Genomic DNA, 19,386 nt, shown 5'->3' with positions numbered 1-19,386 from the left:
CAAAGCCTGTACACAATAAAATCATGAGATTCTCAAAGCCTAAATTCCTCTTATATGATAAAGAATTCTATTTATATCACTTTATTAGAGCTAAGTTGTTTGACTCAAAGACTTGGAGATGAAAGTTGTTGTATGAAGTGAAGCTGCCACAAGAAGAGTCCCTTTATCATTAACAAAAGTATCTGTGAATAGTTCACTTCATTGGTTTACTTGAAAAAGAAACATATTTGCATTTTATGTGAAAATGGAGAGTTATTGCTTGTTTTCATTTCCTCCACCAGTCTTTGAGGGCATTGATAGCAAAGATATTGGGCTCGTCGAATACAAAGGAAAACTTGTCATACCCATAGAGAAAACAATTTCATGAAAGTATGGGTCATAGATAATTATAACGGAAAACAATGGAACATAAGGCATTCAATAAAGAAAACGATTTCATGAAAGTATGGGTCATAGATAATTATAACGGAAAACAATGGAACATAATGCATTCAATAAACATAGAGGTTTTAACAAGGAAAGAACCTCATGTAAGTCATTTGGCCTTCTACAATGCTGAAATTGTATTAATGGGAAAATATTTTCCTAACATGATATTTTTCAACTTCAATACTGTGAGGATTGATGTGCTGCAATTAACGAAGGGTTTACTCCATGTATGCTTCCTATTTCGATCCAATTTTATTGTCGAAGAAGGAGTATAATTGGACACAACATTGAAATTATCATGCTATCAAGAACAATTACCCTAAACCACCATTCCCTAGGTGTTATAATCCAAATAAGAGATGTAAATAGTTGTAAGAATTTCAAGTATCAAGTTTGAAAGTTGGTGAGCAAGAGGCAAGTTGAGGTTATGGAAGACAATGTCATCTACCATATTGTTACTAGATCATCATAAGCATAAAAAGGGTTGATAAACAATGATGAGACACAAATAATGTTAGAGAAACTGATCTAAGAAGGGTGTTGCATTGTCAATCATGTTGTTATAGGACTTTGCTATTTTTTTTATGTTTTCCTTGTAGTTGGATCAGATCTTATCCTTTTAATGAAATATGCCTTTTTTTTTTCTCTTTGTTGTTCAAAAATCAAGAGATGTTTATTATTTTATTGTTGACTATGATATTTTGATGAGCCAGTTCCCAATGCATCCCTTGAATACACATATCTAAAGCTGAAGTTTTGGTGAGTCAGTTCTTACAATTAAGGCTAAGGTTTCTACACCAATTAATGCAGTTGATGACAGGCTTCTTTGCCTATAACACATATTGATGGGTATAATCATGCTGACCACATGATGAGTGATGTAAAAGCGATTAAGAAATTCATTTTTTAATTGCTCTCAACTATCGATTAAGTCAAACTTCAAGTCAGTGTACTAGTTGAAAGCATTGCCCTTTAAGGAATGAACAAACTATTTTAACATGAGATCACATTCAGTTCCGACATTGTTTCAAGTCTCCATAAAGTGAACTACATATTTCCTTGGATTCTCTTTATCATCAAATTACTAGAAACTTGGTGGTTAATAATTCAAAGGCATCCTTAGTAGGTCAATCCTTTAAGCATATGGCTTCGCATAAGAATACAAAGGTTAAACTAAACTCTCTACTTGGTCCATGACGGCCTTTTTAATAAGCTCTTTTAGTTGATTCACGGTGAAAATGTCGTTAGTAATACCGTGAATATTCCTTATAGATTCAGCTATAGAATCCTCAACAACATCCAAGTGATCTTTTTATAAAGTTGTGGTAGCTAAAGTTTGGCCATAAAAGATTACTAAAATTCATTCTTGAATGGAAGAGATGAGAGGTAATGATTTTCCCAGTGAAGTCGCTAAAAATTTGTAGATATAATTTTGAATACTGAAATTAAACAAGCACACGAGAAAATATTTAATTTTATTAAAAATATATGACTGAGTACAATCTCTATTGAAAATATTATTACAAAATAATAAACAATCATCTTATTCTTCTCTTGAATTTGATTTATGGTGACTTTATTTATCAAACCAAGATTTATACTTTGCAAGAACACGAGTTTAAATGTGTATTGTGGAGCGAGCTTTAGTGATTTGACAATTTGAAGAGTACATTTGATTTGTCTTTAAAGTGTTATTAAAGAACTCTTATAGGATTTTTAGGCTTGATGCAACAAAGCTTCGTTCCTTATAGATTTCAAGTGTAGATAAAAGAGACTTTGGAGCTTTTGAGAAAACCTTCTTACTTAAAGAGTTTGTCTTAAAAAAAAGTTATATCTCCAAGAATTCTCCTTTTTTTTTTTTAGGGTGAGACCTTCTATTTATAAAGATTTGTAGAAATTCTCAAGTTCTTTCTCAATACCACATAATATTATTTTATTAGTTGATTTTTATTTATGAGATCTTATATTTATGATAAGATATCTTAAATATCTTATCCTATGTGTCATCCTTTCATTGGCCAAGAAATATATAAAGGCTCATTTATTTTTCATGTCATTTATTTTAATTTTACTTTATATATATAACACATGGAAAATTTTAATTAGTAGAAAATGTTTTATTCTACATAAGCATCTCTTGGTTTATGAAAAAAGAGAAGGAAAAGAATTAGGGATAACTTCAAATTAGTCCCTGATCAATGACTTTTTTTTTCTTAATTGAGCCCCCAACCTATATTTTCTTTACCACTTGGGTTCCCAAAGTATCTAGAAATCCTTCGTTTGATCCTTGCATTAACAAATGTGTTTAACATTGTGCATGGGTTGGACACTCGGTTCAGAAAGTAGTGGTTAGGAATATTTGCAGATAGAAGGATCCAATTAATTAAGAATTTTGGGTATGTTAGGGACTCTTTTGATTAAAAATATAGGTTGAAGACTGAAATGTGAAAATAGTTATCAATTGGAGACTAATCTGAGGTTACCACGGGAATTTCCACCAAGCTAAGTTTTCCATTCTCCAAGAGCATATATTTTTGTCCACTGTTTAAGTCAAAGAGTTTCGCTATTTTTAAAGAAAATAGTAAAATTTAGCTACTCCATTTTTTAGAACAAGTTTTTGCGATGTTTAATTACATGCGTTTAAACAGTTCACATTCGAAGCATTTGGTATGAAAACTAGTACCAGCTAATTTCGAAGCATAGTTTTTAGACCCGGCGTGATTCAAGGTCCGGGTTTCGGGTTTTAACAGGGTCACCGGGTTGTTCGGTTCAATTTTAAAAAAAAAATCAAAACGATGTCGTTTTAGAAAAAAGAAAGTCAACGGGTTGCAACCGGGTTTTTGACCGGGTCGCTGGGTCAACCTACCGGGTCAGCCTGGTCACACCAAGTTTTTTTTCCCCTGATTTTTCCTCAACCCAACTCAGTTTCAGCCCCTGATTGGTCGAGTCCTGGGTAAACTTGTTAGGCCAGACCGGGTTTTAAAACTATATATCAAACTCATCCGAGAAATGAAGAGAGCGAAGAAGGAAAAACAAAATTAGGAACATGGTTTTATACGTCTTCTATTGTGTTTTTGTTTTTTAATGTGGTAATTGATGTTTTTTAAAGTATTTTTTATTTGAAAATATATTACAATAATATATTTTTTATTTTTTAAAAATTATTTTTTATATAATATATCAAAATGATATGAAAATATTTAAAAAAATAATAATTTTTTAAAAACTATTTTTGAAATATAAAAAAAAATTAAAATTCTTAAACTCGGGCATTTCAAAATTAAAAAAAAAAAAAAACAGGTGACATGGTGACGTGGGGAAATTTTATGTAGCCTGGAATATTGTTTAAAGAAAGCCTTAAATTCCCATCAAATTATTCTATGACTTGTGGAATTTGTACCTCGTACCGACCACTATATTCTTAATCGTCAGTGTATATATTTGTCTCAATTACAATAATATGAAAAGAGATGGTAATGGAATTATTTTTATTTTTTGATACATCAGCTGCTTCTTCACTAAGGTATTATATTACCAAGTTGTTTGGTGGTTGTTTTTTAAAATAAAAGTTTGAATTTAAACCTATAAAATATATTATCAGAAGAGTTTTACATTTTAATATGTGAATCCAGCTCAACAGAATTAGTTGGAGTCTAGTAACTTTCTGAATATCAAGATTTAAACAAATATATATATATATTAAGCTATGTAGTTGGGATTTCGCAGCAAACATGGACATCAGGACATGGCTGCTGGTGATTCTTGTTTCAAAATCCAAACCAAAATCCACTGTCTAGACTAACTACGTGGTGCAGCAAACATGGACATGGCTGCTGGTGACCAAAATCTGTCTTTATTACCTTAAATTTGTTTTTGTAATAAATAACTTGCATTGGTAAACATGGGGGGGGAAATAGAGTAAATAGTTGCACTTAGGTTAGGTTATCAGTCACCAACAACTTCCCATCCTCCTCCTCTCAGACGAGTGTCAATCCTATTTGTAGTAACTCTTGTTCGACACACAAGCAATAACTGCTCCGCATTCTCATTTACTAGAGACCAAAAGTATGACATTTCCAACAAAAAGAAAACATCAAAGGACGAAAACCATCCAATTCAGGTAAGAAGTAGAAGAATTGATCAGTTTAGTCATATAGAAAGAGCAGCAGGAGCCCACGCATTTTCAGCTCACCAAATCATACCAATTGGGCCAAAAACTGCACGCCAAGAAAGCACAAACATACTGCTCCCTTGTAACACATGACCCTCTCTTAGCTATAACCATAAAAAGGCCTTATCATATGGACGATAGTCTTATTCCCTATCATGATCCACACCATGATCAGTCCTAGCATCAACAATAATCTCACTTCCCTTTCCTCCTCCTTGTCCGATGATGTTGCCGGATACTTCATTTCGAGACTATTTTTCTTGCGAGATATTCAGATTTTAGAGCTCCTCCTTGCTCTTGTGGTCTTCATTGCTATACATTCTCTTAGGCAGAAAAAGCATTGTGGACTGCCCGTATGGCCAGTTCTAGGCATGCTACCATCTTTGGTGTCTGGTCTTCAATGCAACATGTACGAATGGATTTCTGATGTACTTTGCGATCGAAATGGGACTTTTCGATTCAAAGGTCCATGGTTTAGTAGTCTTAATTGTGTAGTGACTGCGGATCCAAGAAATCTTGAGCATCTTCTCAAGACCAAGTTCCCTAATTACCCCAAAGGCCAGTATTTTCGCGACACGCTAGGTGATCTTCTCGGCGGAGGGATATTCAATGCTGATGATGAGAAATGGCAAAGGCAAAGAAAGACAGCAAGCATTGAGTTTCATTCAGCAAAGTTCAGGCAATTGACTACTGATTCATTGCTTGAACTTGTTCATTCTAGGCTCTTGCCAGTCCTAGAAAATGCGGAGAACAACTCAATGTCGATTGATATGCAGGATATTCTTTTGAGGCTAACATTTGATAATGTTTGCATGATAGCATTTGGGGTTGATCCAGGATGCTTACGCCCTGGTTTGCCTGATATACCATTTGCTAGAGCCTTCGAAGATGCAACAGAAGCTACTCTCCTACGTTTCGTTACACCAACATGCATATGGAAAGTTATGAGGTTTCTTGATTTGGGGTCCGAAAAGAAGCTGAAAAGATCAATAAAAGATGTGGATGAGTTTGCAGAAGATGTCATAAGGACAAGAAAGAAAGAACTCTCCCTGCAAAGTGAGAATGATAAGGAGAAGCAAAGATCAGATCTTTTAACAGTGTTTATGGGGTTAAAAGATGAGAATGGGAAGCCATTTTCAGACAGATTTTTAAGAGATATTTGTGTAAACTTTATTCTTGCTGGCAGAGACACTTCTTCAGTGGCAATGAGCTGGTTCTTTTGGCTTCTTGATTCACATCCAACAGTAGAGGAGAAGATTCTTGCTGAAATATGCAAGATAATTAGTGAGCGAGAAGATTTGGACACCAAAACTCCATTAGTGTTTAGGCCAGAGGAGATAAAGAAGATGGACTATTTGCAAGCTGCTCTATCTGAGGCCTTGAGGTTATACCCTTCAGTACCAGTGGACCACAAAGAGGTAATTTAAGTAACAAACGACTTCCTTTTGACCAAATACTAATATTTCCTTTAATTTCGAGTAATGTTGATTCCATTGAATATTTTTCTTCAAAACATTTCCAAAAGAAATTTATATCCTTGTGTTTTTTCACAAGTGATTTAGAGAAGAATCCTTTTTAGGGTTTTTTTTTTTACTAATTAGAATTAATGTTTCATGCATATGTAGCAATTATAGTATTTCTTACACAGTCTTATAAAATTGCAACATTTCTTGGAGATTATGCATTTAGATCTTTTCCAGAGCATCTCACCATTAAAGATGTAGAATAATCCTCCTTCATGACAAGCCGAGTCCTTTCTTTTCTTCAAGTGATGGGTAGGTGCCATTAATGGACTCATACCCAATCAATATCCAACTGCGAGCTTTATGTGCAACAAATCAAAAATCTTGTCGTAATATACCATAAATTCAAGCATACATACCTTGGAAAACTAAGCTTGTGTGAAATGGACAAATTCTTGTTTCTTTAATCAAATATCTGTCAAATTTCCCTTGCATGAAGTACTTTGGTCAACTCCATCGTGGTGACCAAACAGTATGTTAGTGTAACGTGGCTAAGCTCTGTTTGGTGAGCATAAAATAAGGAAATTCCGAGGTCCTAGAAATAGGTGAGAATTGAACCAGGGACCGGGGTTAGTTGGATTAATTATAAAAATCAATCTCATTGAAAGCCTAAAACAGCTTTACAACCTCTTGAAAAAAGAGACTTTTTTTCCTCACAACCCTCCTGGTAACTGCTCACACCATTTACAAAAGCCATGAATACAACCTTTTATTCACCATGAACAAAGTGAATTTTGACCCGAGAATGCCTTGACCATTAATTATGCCATTTTCTTTTGTTTTTCAAGGCGAGGAAAGAAAATGGTGAGTGACAAATACTGTTTCATTTTCTCTTGCTTCAATATTTTGTAGGTTGTTGAGGATGACATTTTTCCTGATGGGACTGAATTAAAGAAGGGGACAAAAGTGATTTATGCAATATATGCAATGGGAAGAATGGAGGCAGTATGGGGAAGTGACTGCAGGGAGTTTAAGCCAGAGAGATGGTTAAGAATCATCGACGGACGGTTCATGAGTGAATCAGCCTACAAATTCACTGCTTTCAACGGCGGTCCTCGACTATGCTTAGGGAAAGATTTTGCTTACTATCAGATGAGATTTGCTGTGGCGTCAATCTTGTATCGTTACCATGTGAAGGTAGTGAAAGATCATCCTGTGGTGCCTAAGCTTGCTCTGACAATGTACATGAAGCATGGGTTGAAGGTGAATCTAGTCAAGCGTGAGGAGTCTGAGCTTCAAAAATACCTTAATATCAAGTAGTTATGATCCGTTTCTCGAATAAATATATTATTGGTATTTGCAAAAAAAAATTATGGCTTGTTGAGATAAGAGAGAGAGTAGAGGGGGAGTTAAAGATATGTTCATTAAGATTATCATTGAGCTGAAGAATTATATGGTGGTGTGTTATGGTTGATGCTATGCTTTCAAATAATTAATTACGAATTAATTGATTTCTGATTTCTTGTTCCAGTTTATGAACACCACCCTAGCTTGAATTCTCAACCCACCACACTGTAGGCTGTCTTAAAGGAATAGCCCCAGATTCCGGGGATAGCACCAAGAAAAGCATCTAAGAAGTCATGAGAGTCAATTGCACTATACAGAAGAACCACAAGCATTTATCTTTCAAAAGAAAAGAAAAAAATTCTGCATAACTAGTTCTGAATCTGGATGAACTTAAATATATCATTACCTCCATTGCTGAAATAAAGTTTGTGGCATACATATTAGCACTTGCCAAGGGCTCATTCACTTGGAATTCAATAACATCTTTCTTTGTTCAATAACATCATTTAAGATCGAAAACAACTACCTTTTATCAAGCTCGTCCATCCCATTCTTCATAGAACTCTTTCAAAAATTCCTCCATGAACTTGTGTCTTCTCTCAGCCCTCCTCTGCCCAGCCTGGAAAGTGTATCGATATCAGACGGTCAAGTTTGATAAATTACCGAATAGGTGATTCATAGAGGCTTGACATTTATTATGTGTCGTTCAACAATTAGCAAAGGTCATGCTAGCAGAAGAAATGATGAATAACCATGAAAGCCAATATGAAACCTGACAGTCAATGTGTACCTTTGTTTTCATCAAATCCTTCAGCTTGAGAAGTTTTTCATGGAAGTGGTTCACAGTTGTCTGCTCTTCTTTCTTCATATACTGTTCCTTTGACAAATCTGAGCGTGGGTGAATAGCAGGGTCATGAAGCACCCTGTTCCTACTTCCACCAAAAGTAAAGCATCGGGCAATTCCTATAATCAAATTATAATTCAGTGAATGTAATGTGTGATAGTTACAGCTTCACCAGAATGCAGACACCTGGCTTATTGGAAAAAAATGCAGCCAATATATAACCAAGCAAATAAATATGCAAATTCAAAATGACTAAAAATACAAGAACCTAAATGAAAATGTATAGACCCAAGACCCTGTTTGATACAAGTAAATAGTGAACTGCAGAGGTGAATAGAAATTACCAACTGCACCGATTGCATCAAGCCGATCAGCATCCTGCACAACCCTGAATTCTGGAGAAAATTCGCCATTTGCATGCCCTGCAAGTTCCTCCTTAAAACCTGAAAATAGGAAAGCGCCTGCACTGATTACTTTCAACATTCACTAATATAAGATTCCCACTTTAACAGGCAAAAGAATCAATAGACTGAGAAGTGTGAAATCAATAAAAACCTTGCACGCTTGCAATCGACATCATAAATGTGTAGTCCATTTAGAGGTGTTTGGGATTAAAATAGTTTGTTAATTATGCTATTGTAGTCTTTAAAGCTAACGTAAATTATAATGTCAACATAGACTGAGAGGAACCACAATTAAAAATTCATATATATTTTCAGTCCAACAGAAGCTATATGAATACTGCACAACATATGGAAGCAAAATTTGAAAAATCTGTAAGTAAGTCAAAAGATCAATAGATAAGTAAGTAGAAGGCATGATTAAGAATGCACCATTGCATAGACTTTAATTGTACAATAAACGAAGATTAAGAAATATACCAATTCGATATCTAACAACACCAATAATGAGTTTCACAATCAATTAACTTTGTGTTACATAATAAATTAATCAAAGAAGTAATTTGAGCCAAAAGGGAAAAAAGATGAAATAATGGGCTGAACTTGATAAGTGTTTCCATATTAAACGAAGTCTAGGCCAAATAAAAACAAAGATAGACTTGGTTATGGGCTGAACCAAGTGGATCATGAAGTTTGGACAAATAAACGGAAGGATATAGAAAAAATGCAATCCAAACTTGAAAAAACAACTGCAAATGAAGTTAGGCAGTTTCAGTCGTGAATTCTCAAAACAAGGAGAAATGGACGTGAATAGTTACTTGAAATTATTTTGAACTTTCTTGTTTAATTAAGGATGCAAGGCACTTCAAAAGAATTCAACAAATCAACAATAGTTACTATGCAATTCAACTAAGTTTTCAAGATCTTCAAAACCTGTTTATCAGTAGGCTTGTAATCTCGTGGGCGATAATCAATAGGCATGTAATTTATAGGCAAATAGCTTGTACACTAATAGTTTATAAGCAATAATTAGTAAGCTTATAGTTTCCATTGTAATCCAGTAGGCTTGCAATTTTCATTACTGAAAAAAACGAGAAAATACATAATTTATATATTCTTGTCAAGGAATTCTAATGCGTGTTTGTAATCAATTGAAAAATCATCTAATGAATGTAAATTCCTTAATCTTAAGTTGTAAAGTTATCTTTTACATTCAAAGCATTCAGATGATTTGACTACTCCTTATATTTTAATTTGCTTTTTGCATATTAAAATACCATAACGATTTGAATACGTTATTACAAGTTTGGAACTATAAGTCTAGAGTTCTAAGAATAGTGTTTGGAGTCCAGGTCGTTAACATTAAATTTAATGTCTAACTTTGAAATTCAAAGTCCTCTTAGTTGAGACAATCACAAAAGAACCTGAAACACTTTGTGACAAAAACCAAACAGTCATTTAAGCTTACAATAATCAGCTTTGAAATATCAAATAATCATCTTGAATTATACTTTTAAAGAATTTAGCTGCAAATGATTAGTTATCTGACAGAATTTTACTACTGGTAAGAAGAATATAAGCATAAAATGAACTCAAACAAGAACACTGCTTCAGAACGATGATAATAGCTGTCAAACTTACCCATCCCCTTAATGATTGCCAGGATCTTCATCTTTTTTACTTCATCTACTCCCTCTTCCTCCAGAAAATTCTCAACAATTTTCTCCTCAGATGGATCCCTACATGGCCAAATAGAAGCTTAAACTATCAGGGAATCAAAAAACAATAAGAAACGGTAACTTGGAGAGCAAAACAAATATAAAAAGTGTTTTCAGAAAACAACATTGAAAGAGACAGAATTGAGTCGAAGTCAAACCACTATTAAATATTCACTAAGTTCGACAGTTCTTGGACATAGATATGGGTTGCACTCTGAACTAATATCAACAAACAGAGTTGAGTGCAGGTGATATGGCTATATATGTGGCAAGAAAATAAGTCGTGTGTATATAAGCACCTATGTGACGCAGCTATATACAGGTCAGTAGAGAATGAATAGAATTGAGAGTGGGTTCATTTTGTGTAAACCCAAAAATGGCATCATAAGTCAATAGAACAAAACATAAAGAACATGACACATCTGAGCATTACTTCATCAGGAATAGCTACACTACTGTGATGAAGATCTAATTATTTAAAAGACATAAAAGCATAACACAAATATTTTGGCACTATATTGAACGAAAGGCAACAGAATCCAGGAGAATTATGAACCTTAAGTATTTGTAGTCACCTGCAGTAAGTGGCAAAAAACAAAATGATTAATTGTTTCAAAGGATGACATCTACAAATAATTACAGCTAGACACTGTAAAACACATAGAGAGGATAGAAATGAAAATCATCAAGATAACGAATTTATGAATATGTTTCGGTTAGTACTCACACTCATCCCAGTACCACTAGAATCAGCAAGTGATGCAATCAGTACCTCACAACTAAAATTCTTGAGAAATGCATTGAAGATTGCTAAAAGGACAGATAGATGAGCTAAAAGGCATGCATGTGGAGTGTGTCAAACCATCAATCCCCTAGAAATCCCATACAAGTTCATGTGCCAACATCTAGGTGACCATCCTAAATCCATGTAAACACACAAAACCATGTTCAAAATTCACATTTACATTATTTTGAACTTATTGGAAGCCAGATGATTTGCAAGTCTGAAAGTAGGAGTTGGAATGAGGATGACCTATATCATGAAGAAGTGCAGCAAGCTCTACCTGCCATAGAAGACAAAATTTAAATAGAATCACAGAGATCAGGGAAAAAAAAATAGTGGGAACAGTAAGTGCCCAATCTATTCAACTAACAAAACCAGTGAATGTCCGATAATGAAAAGCTTTTAAACTATTTTCAATGTCCAGAAGACAAATTAACAGAACTCTACTCCTGACTACTTGCAACTGCTCAAGACATCTAACCCAAACTTGAGACATCTTTAAATGTCCCCGTCTCTAGATAAATGATTTTCCATTGTGTCATAGATAGCAATTAAAATTACGAAAGTGTATTCAGAAATGGGATTATCAAAGGAAAGGAATCAAGAACTAAAATGATGACACTGGATCAAATTACATTCTTTTTAACAGAAACTCTTAGTTTCTCACTATAAAATTTACAATCTATTCTCAATATCCAGAAGACAAATCAGCAGAGCCTTACTCCCAACTAGCCGCAGCCATTCAAGACATGCAATCCAACCCCAATGATTAAAACTTGAGGGCATCTTTCAGTGTGGCAACCTCTTATATGATTTTTCTGTATCGTTATACAGAACAATTAAATTTTACAATATCACAGGAAAGGAATCCATAACAAAAAAGCGATGTCAATGAAATCAAGTTGAATTCTTTATGGGATAAATCTCAGTTTTCTATTATTAGTAATCAAGAAGATGGCTCTCCTTTCCCGTTCCATCGCTATTATTAATAATGGGATCACACCAAAAAACACCATTTTATACAAAAAGCTAGCTTTTTGCAAAATAGTACTTGAGCATAACAACAAGTATCATCCTTTGAAGGATCGTTTATTCACTGAAAACTCCCTCAACTGAACCACCTCATAAAAAAACTAAAAACCCAAAATCAAAACTAGCATAAAAAAAAAAAAAGGCCAAATGCCTCGTTTGAAACTAGAAATGCCAATCACAAGAAAAATCAAAAACTGGGTTCCACAATTTATAAGCACCCAAAAGTAAAACAGGTCCAGACAAGTTCTAAAAGTAGAGAGAGAGGTTTAGTTTAAAGGGCTTTACTATTTCCATTGAATCAGAAGAGAGGCCTTCTTCTTGAGCAAGAGAGAGAGCAAGGTCTCTCACTCTCCACACATGAGCTGCATCGTGTGACGCGTCGTTTCCTTTCATGGTTCTTTCCACTAATTTCTCTGCATTCCTCACTGTTGTCACTATACTTGCCATCTCTCTTTCTCTGCAGAGACAAACTGATGTCTTCAAGTACAATTCTTTCTTTTGTACTTCGGAACTCAGAGGTTTTTTTCTGTGATGCAAAATTCATGTTATAAAATATGTTTTTTTTTCCTACTTCCAATCTTCCATGACTGCAGTCAAATTAATTAATTGACAGAACCTAAATTCCATGGGAAAACCAATGTAGATAGCCGTAATTCATGGTAGATTGAAACAGTAAAATTACATCTTTGCAAAATCATTAAACTTGTTACTGGGTAAATGAGTTTTTTAACATGTTACAGTCATCATTATTTGATTGATTCCGTGTTTTCGTTGGTGTAGGGATCTGTATGATATTTCACTTTTTGAAGAATGTAATAATTATATTGTTATTTAAATTAAAATCCTCAAAACTTTATTATAAGGTCTTATTTGTAAATTTATAATGGCTTTTTGTAATAATTATTTGGTGATAAAGGTAATGTAGTATTTTAATAAATAAAAAAAAAGTTGTTAACATTTATATTGTACACTAATTGCTTTGCTGTCTTTAAGCAGCACAGCTAATTCTAGTAATCAAAATTATTATTTTATAATGTTATTCAATTAATATTAGTGTTAAATTTTTTTAGGCAAGCGTGTAGTTAACAAAACTTTAATTTCAAGTTAATAGTTTTTTTTTCTCTCTCCTCCTAAATATCCGCTCCTAGACTTCTAAATTTATAAATTAACCCTTCAAGTTTTTTCTTTCGATGGGCTCCTTATTTTTTTTTCTATTTGTTTTATAAAATTAAATTTTTTTTCTCAATTTGATTCTTTTTTAATTATTTAGTTTGTTAAATTTAGTTCTTATTTTTGTTATTGTTGTTTTTTTATATATATATAGATTTTTAAATTGAATTTCTTTTAATTTCTCCTATAGAAAAGTTACAAGATACCTTGATGTTTTAAGGTTTTCAAACCTTGTCAAGTATATTGGCCAAAGTGAAAAAAACTAATACGTTATTTTTATACAATGTGTTTTTAAACTATGAAAAAGATAATTGCTTGTAAATATGTCCTAATACTTTTATAACAAAGCACATAATTCATTTAGAAATTGTAGTCTCCGTAAGATTGTGTAATAATTGCCTTTTATTTGGAAAAAAATGCTCAGCAACTTAAAAACAAATTAATGTCATGAACAAACAACTATCTCTTTTTTTTAATTTCAATAGGTTCTATGGACATAGTTTTTTTTCACTTTTTTAGATTTTACAAGTTAGTTTCTATTTTTTACTTATTTCAGATTTATTTATATAGGGCTTTCAAGTTTTTTAAAAATAAATAAATAATTTTTATTTCTTGAAATAAAATTTTTCATGTTTTTTTATTTTTGAAAATTAATTTTTTGTTTGGGAGTTTGAGGGCATTTTCATAAAATAAATAAAAAAGAAGGTAAAATGGTATATTGAAAAAAAATATAAATGTATAAGGGTATATGAAAGTGGAAAATTCTCAAAAAAAAAAAGTATTGGTAGAGAATACATAATGCATAGGATACATCTTCAACTTATTGAAAGGTACAAGGAAAAACTTGTTTTTTTGTTTTTTACTTTCTTTTCAAAAGAAAAGTGAGAGGAAAGAAATAAGAGGGAGAGTAAAATTTGTCTATTGTGGATTGTTTAATTACTAAATATGAATCATTGAAATTAATGATATATAAGATAGTTTTTAAATTCTGAATATTTTTTTTTAATAAAGGACAATTATTACATAATCTTACATAGGTTATAATTTCTAAATGAATTATGTGTTTTGTTAAAGAGTATTAATATATTTTTACGTGTCAACTTCTTCATAGTTAAAAAACACATTGCATGAAAGTATAACTTTAAAAGATCGAATAGTCATATTAATATATTTCTAAATGAATTAGGTATTTCACTTTCCAAATATACTTGATGAGGTTTGAAAACCTTAAAAGATCAAGGTCTTTTTAAGGTCAGTTGATGGACTAGAAGATTGAGATTGTTGAACTTGAGCTCCGCAAGCACCTGCAAAACAAATCTCTTGTTAGGTTTAGAAGATATTTCTATGCTTTAATTAGCACAGATGTAAAAGGAAGAAGTCTTAAAGGCACATATATAAAAGAAATAAGTCTTGAAGGTTGTATTATATGTGTTTATAGAAAATATGTAAGAGATGTGAGTTTCTAGATTCGAATCCTTTACTTGGTGACTCATGGACATTTACATAACTATGAGCTACACTAACTTGCATGGAGATAGAGATAGTAATTTACTATTGAGCGCAGTGGATGACATCACATCACAAAGGTCATTCTTGGGTATGAGCACGTCATAATGTTATTATATGATTTTCATTATGATAAGAGAACGCATGAGCATTTAATACATATACTTTGTCTCTTTTACTAGGGATAGTGCATCTAAGGCATTCAGGGGTATAGATTTTGTTCATATGGACAAGAGGTTGGTCTAGGAGGATGTGTGATTGATTTAGGGGACGTGCAGTTGGTCTATGAGAACATATGGCTGGTTAAGTGGATGCATTATCATTCCAGGAGATACGAGGTCAGTTTAGCATATGTGTGGTCAATTTAGAAAAACATATGGGCAATCCAGGAGAATGTGTGGTTGATCGATGAAGGAAAATCAATACAAAAAATGTGTGATTATTCCCCTAAAAAGATGTGCATTCATATTCACCAAAGAAGGCAGTAAGAGACCAGTACATGGAGAGGTGAAGTTGTTTTGAGCAAGTCCCATGGAAAGGTGAAAAGAATTCAAAAATCTCATTAGTTCATACATGTCATATCAATTTAGGCAACCTTATCATTACTCAATTTTTTTTTAATAATTGGGGCTAAAACGCTCAAAAAAACAAAACTAAATAGCAAGAGTACTAAAACGCCCAAAAGAAAACAAAAACTAAATAGCATGAGTACTAACAGACCCTACGAGATCATAGTACAATATTGAGATAAACCTCTCGAGGGTTCATTAAGTATTAAAAGATCACGATCAAACGGATTCCTGGTTAAACTATAGTTCGTTAACTAATTCGTTGTTGAGTTGGCCTCCTTGTAAATGTGCTGAAGTTTGACTACTCAACCTCTAACAAGAAGTTCCCTAACTTTACTTGTCAAAAAATAGTTCACATCCATCTTCATAAGATATATAGTTATGAAATCCACTATGAGAGTGAAGTTTGATTCAAGTATGAATTATTTGATCCCTAAAGACTACACGAGCTCTAGACCAGTAATGACTTCCTACAGTTCAACTCAAACCGAAGTGCACCATCTTGTGTTAATAGTAAAACCCTTTTATCCAAGTGCTAAAAGTGTCTCAAATAATTCCTCAAGCTCTTACATTACCTAGATTGTCTTTGTTACAGCCATTCACATTCAACTTTATCCATTGCATTGGTGGGATACTTTCATCCCACCAAAGTAACATGTTTAGTTCTTCCTATAGGGGTTGTATTAATCTATTTAGCTACTTTAACATCAGTCATAAAGCATTGTATCACATTTAAAGGATTGAAGTGAAGATCAATGATCTCTCCAAACACTTTATATTTCTTTCACTTCCACATATACCATTATGTAGCTTCAAAAACTAAAAGCCAAGGGTGTCCTTCATTATTACAACTATTGGATGATAAATTATCAATTATCTATAAAAATAAAGTTGTAGAATAGAACTCCTTTCTATCCCCATGATTCACTAAGCTATTCCAAACATTTTGAGCTAAAGGACAATCCTGCAAGGCATAAAGCAATGTCTCCGTATTCATGTTACAGTGGTGACAATAAGGATGGTCCGCAATATGTCGTCGAAATCTATTATCATTGTTCATAAGGCTATTGTGTGCAACAATCCACATAAATACCTTAATCCTCTCAAGACCATTTCATTTCCATAACATTTTCCAAAGTAGATCCACTTCAGAATGTTTAACTTTAGAAACTGTATGAGATTTATAAGTTGACCTCAGAGAAAATGTTCTATAGGCAAAGTTACGCCAATAAATGAAATTTTCAACTAAACTAGTAGATTAAAGAGGGTAGCTTGCTTACACCATAGTCACTTGCATAGGCAGAAGTCTAGCAAAAGCCTTTCAGTTCCATTACTAATTATAAAGCACCATGTCAGCAACTAATGAGCCTTTCTCACTCTCAAGAACATTTTGTATAATATGCTGAAATAAAGGGCCAAACACGTCTACACAACTATCAATCCAGATACTCATCTTATTTAAACTCCCAATTGACCAGTCAATCCTGCTAATAACTCCGGGGCAAACCTTGTAAATAGCTTTCCATTAAGGAGAATCTTTCCCTCTAGCTTGAACCCGAGGAATATTATATGTTGTTTTGATATATTTTCGATGCAAGACTCTAGCCCAAAGGCTACTGCTATCATTAATAATTCCTCATCTGAATTTCATGATGAAAGCTTTGTTCATGGGATGTATACTCTTATACCTAACCCTACATTTATCTTGGCCTCATAAATTTATTGCCATTTCATAAAATAGATCTAGTCATTTCCATCATTGTTCTCTATATGAATCTATGACAAGTTTTCTCAATCTCATAGCAAATAGATTTTGGGATGAGAAGGGACTGCATAAGGTATAAAGGAACAATTGTAAGAACGGATTTGCAAAGAGTAATTCTCCCTCCAAGAGATAAGGTTTTCCATTTCTAATTGGAAAATTTTTATTGCATGTTTTCCATGATATAGTTATAGGTCTTTTTAATGATTCCTTGATGCAAAACAGGAACACCAAATAACTTCCTAAGGTTATTAGTTTTGGAGAAAACACTAGCATGATTAATTTGTCATGATAAACTGGCTAAGACATTCTTTGAGAAAAATATCTTAGTATTCACATTGTTCACTTTCTAACCAGAAGCCTCATAGAAAATATTCAAACAGAATAGTATTTGACTAAGTTTCCTTTTATTAGCCTCGACAAACAACAATATATCATCAACTAAACAAATATGGGAAATAGAAGGACCTTCATTGGCAACTTGAAAGGGCTTCTATATTCCTACCTCTATGATCTTAAAAAAAAGTTAATATAGTTTTTTAAAACATGACACAAAAATACAAAGGGACAAAGGATATCCCTAACGAATTCCTCCCGTAGGTGTAAAACTAGCTGAAAGGCTACCATTCCACAGAGCTCTAAGAGAAGCTGTCTTAATGCATTTCATGATAAAGATCATCATCATCTGAGGGAAACTTGCATCCTGTAAGGAAATTTTAATGAAATCTCATCTTAACTAATCATATGCTTTCTTTAAATCAATTTTGATGGATATATAACCTTGCCTACCTTTCATATTTCTCATAGAGTGGATAGTTTCTTATGCCACTACTTTATTATCTATAATTTATCATTCTGACACAAAACTATTCTGATGCTGCGAGACCAACTTCTACATGAGGCTCTTAAATCTGTTAATGAAAAGTTTAGTGAAGATTTTATAGTTAATATTACACAAACCAATAGGGCAAAATTGGTAAATGAGATCAGGTTTCAGAATTTTAGGGATTAACACAAGATATATCTAATTGATATCAATAACATTGATTGAATCACCTATCAGCTGCCTTATGAAATTACAAACTACTTTCCTAACAATGCTTTATTAAGACTTATAGAAACATGGCTGAAACCTATTTGACCCTAGAGCTTTAAAAGGTTTCATATCAAACAAGGCTTTTTTTAATATCTTTATCTGACATTGAATATAATAAATGGTCTCTATGGCACTGATTAAGCATCAAGAAAACATCTTGAAAAGGAAAGCTTTGAATTGTATCCGTTACTTTAGTGAATAAAACCTTGTAGAAATATACAACCATAAGTTTCAAGGAGTCATCATCCCATACATACTGACCATTGTTATCCTTGGGTGTTTTTATTCTATTCTTATATCTTCTAATCACTATCTTGGTATTAAAGTAAGATGAATTTTTATCTCCGAAAATAATCCATTGGCATCTAGACTTTTAAAGCCAATGCATTTCCTCCTAAGTTAAAATGAAGATTGTATTCCTTCATCAATGTCTTTTATAACTCATGAAAAAGGATTATTCCCTTTAATTATGGCTCTTTAAACTCTTCCTAGTTTATCCAAAAACCTTTTCTTAGAGCAAAAATGCTGCCAAAGACCTATTTATTCCACTCTAGCAGTTTAACTTGCAGGATACTAAGGAAGAAATTAAACTTACTTTATTCGACCAATTAAACTATATGAAATCACTGAATGTATCATGAGAGATCCAACCAGCCTCAAATCTGAATAGACGGTGCATAAATTGTCTCTTGTTATCCAAACTATTTATCTCAAGGGAAATAGGGTGGTGATCAAACTTAACTCAAGGAAAAAAATTTATACAACCATCAAAAAACTAAAATCTTCATGCCTAATTGTTGAGCCTTTATCTAATCTCTCATAGAACTTTCTATATCGTCTGTGAATCTAGGGCTAATATTTCCAAGATCAATCAACCCAAAATCTTGAATCTAATTTTCAAATTAAAGGCATCTCATCATATTTACTAGAGCACCTCCAATTCTTTCTGAATTTGAAATAATCTCATTAATGTCCTTTATTACAATCCAAGAAGTCGAAATGGAATTAGCAAGCAAATTGATCTCTTCAAAGCATTCACATTTTAGTTTCTTCTAAGGGTTTACATACACCACTATACACAGCCATAAAACTCT

At 33.0% G+C, this 19,386-nt stretch overlaps 2 protein-coding genes across 2 annotated transcripts; one reads left to right on the top strand and one right to left on the bottom strand.

Annotated features, from left to right (window-relative positions):
- Positions 1-4,708: 4,708 nt before the first annotated feature.
- Positions 4,709-7,581, top strand: LOC7457181 (cytochrome P450 86B1). The gene is made up of 2 exons (XM_002310038.4): positions 4,709-6,018; positions 6,976-7,581. Exons 1-2 carry the CDS (start codon positions 4,756-4,758, stop codon positions 7,381-7,383), a joined length of 1,671 nt encoding a protein of 556 aa, XP_002310074.2. The 5' UTR covers positions 4,709-4,755; the 3' UTR covers positions 7,384-7,581.
- A 210-nt stretch (positions 7,582-7,791) lies between these two features.
- Positions 7,792-12,766, bottom strand: LOC7456310 (uncharacterized). Its single transcript, XM_002310614.4, has 7 exons — positions 12,475-12,766; positions 11,407-11,437; positions 10,930-10,948; positions 10,297-10,394; positions 8,599-8,697; positions 8,201-8,373; positions 7,792-8,029 (listed from the first exon to the last, which is right to left on the bottom strand). Exons 1-7 carry the CDS (start codon positions 12,634-12,636, stop codon positions 7,943-7,945), a joined length of 669 nt encoding a protein of 222 aa, XP_002310650.2. The 5' UTR covers positions 12,637-12,766; the 3' UTR covers positions 7,792-7,942.
- Positions 12,767-19,386: the final 6,620 nt, after the last annotated feature.

Source organism: Populus trichocarpa, chromosome 7, assembly GCF_000002775.5.
Source record: "Populus trichocarpa isolate Nisqually-1 chromosome 7, P.trichocarpa_v4.1, whole genome shotgun sequence".
NCBI lineage: Eukaryota > Viridiplantae > Streptophyta > Magnoliopsida > Malpighiales > Salicaceae > Populus > Populus trichocarpa.
The sequence above is the reverse complement of the archived record's forward strand: the minus strand, read 5'-3'. Positions and strand labels throughout refer to the sequence as shown.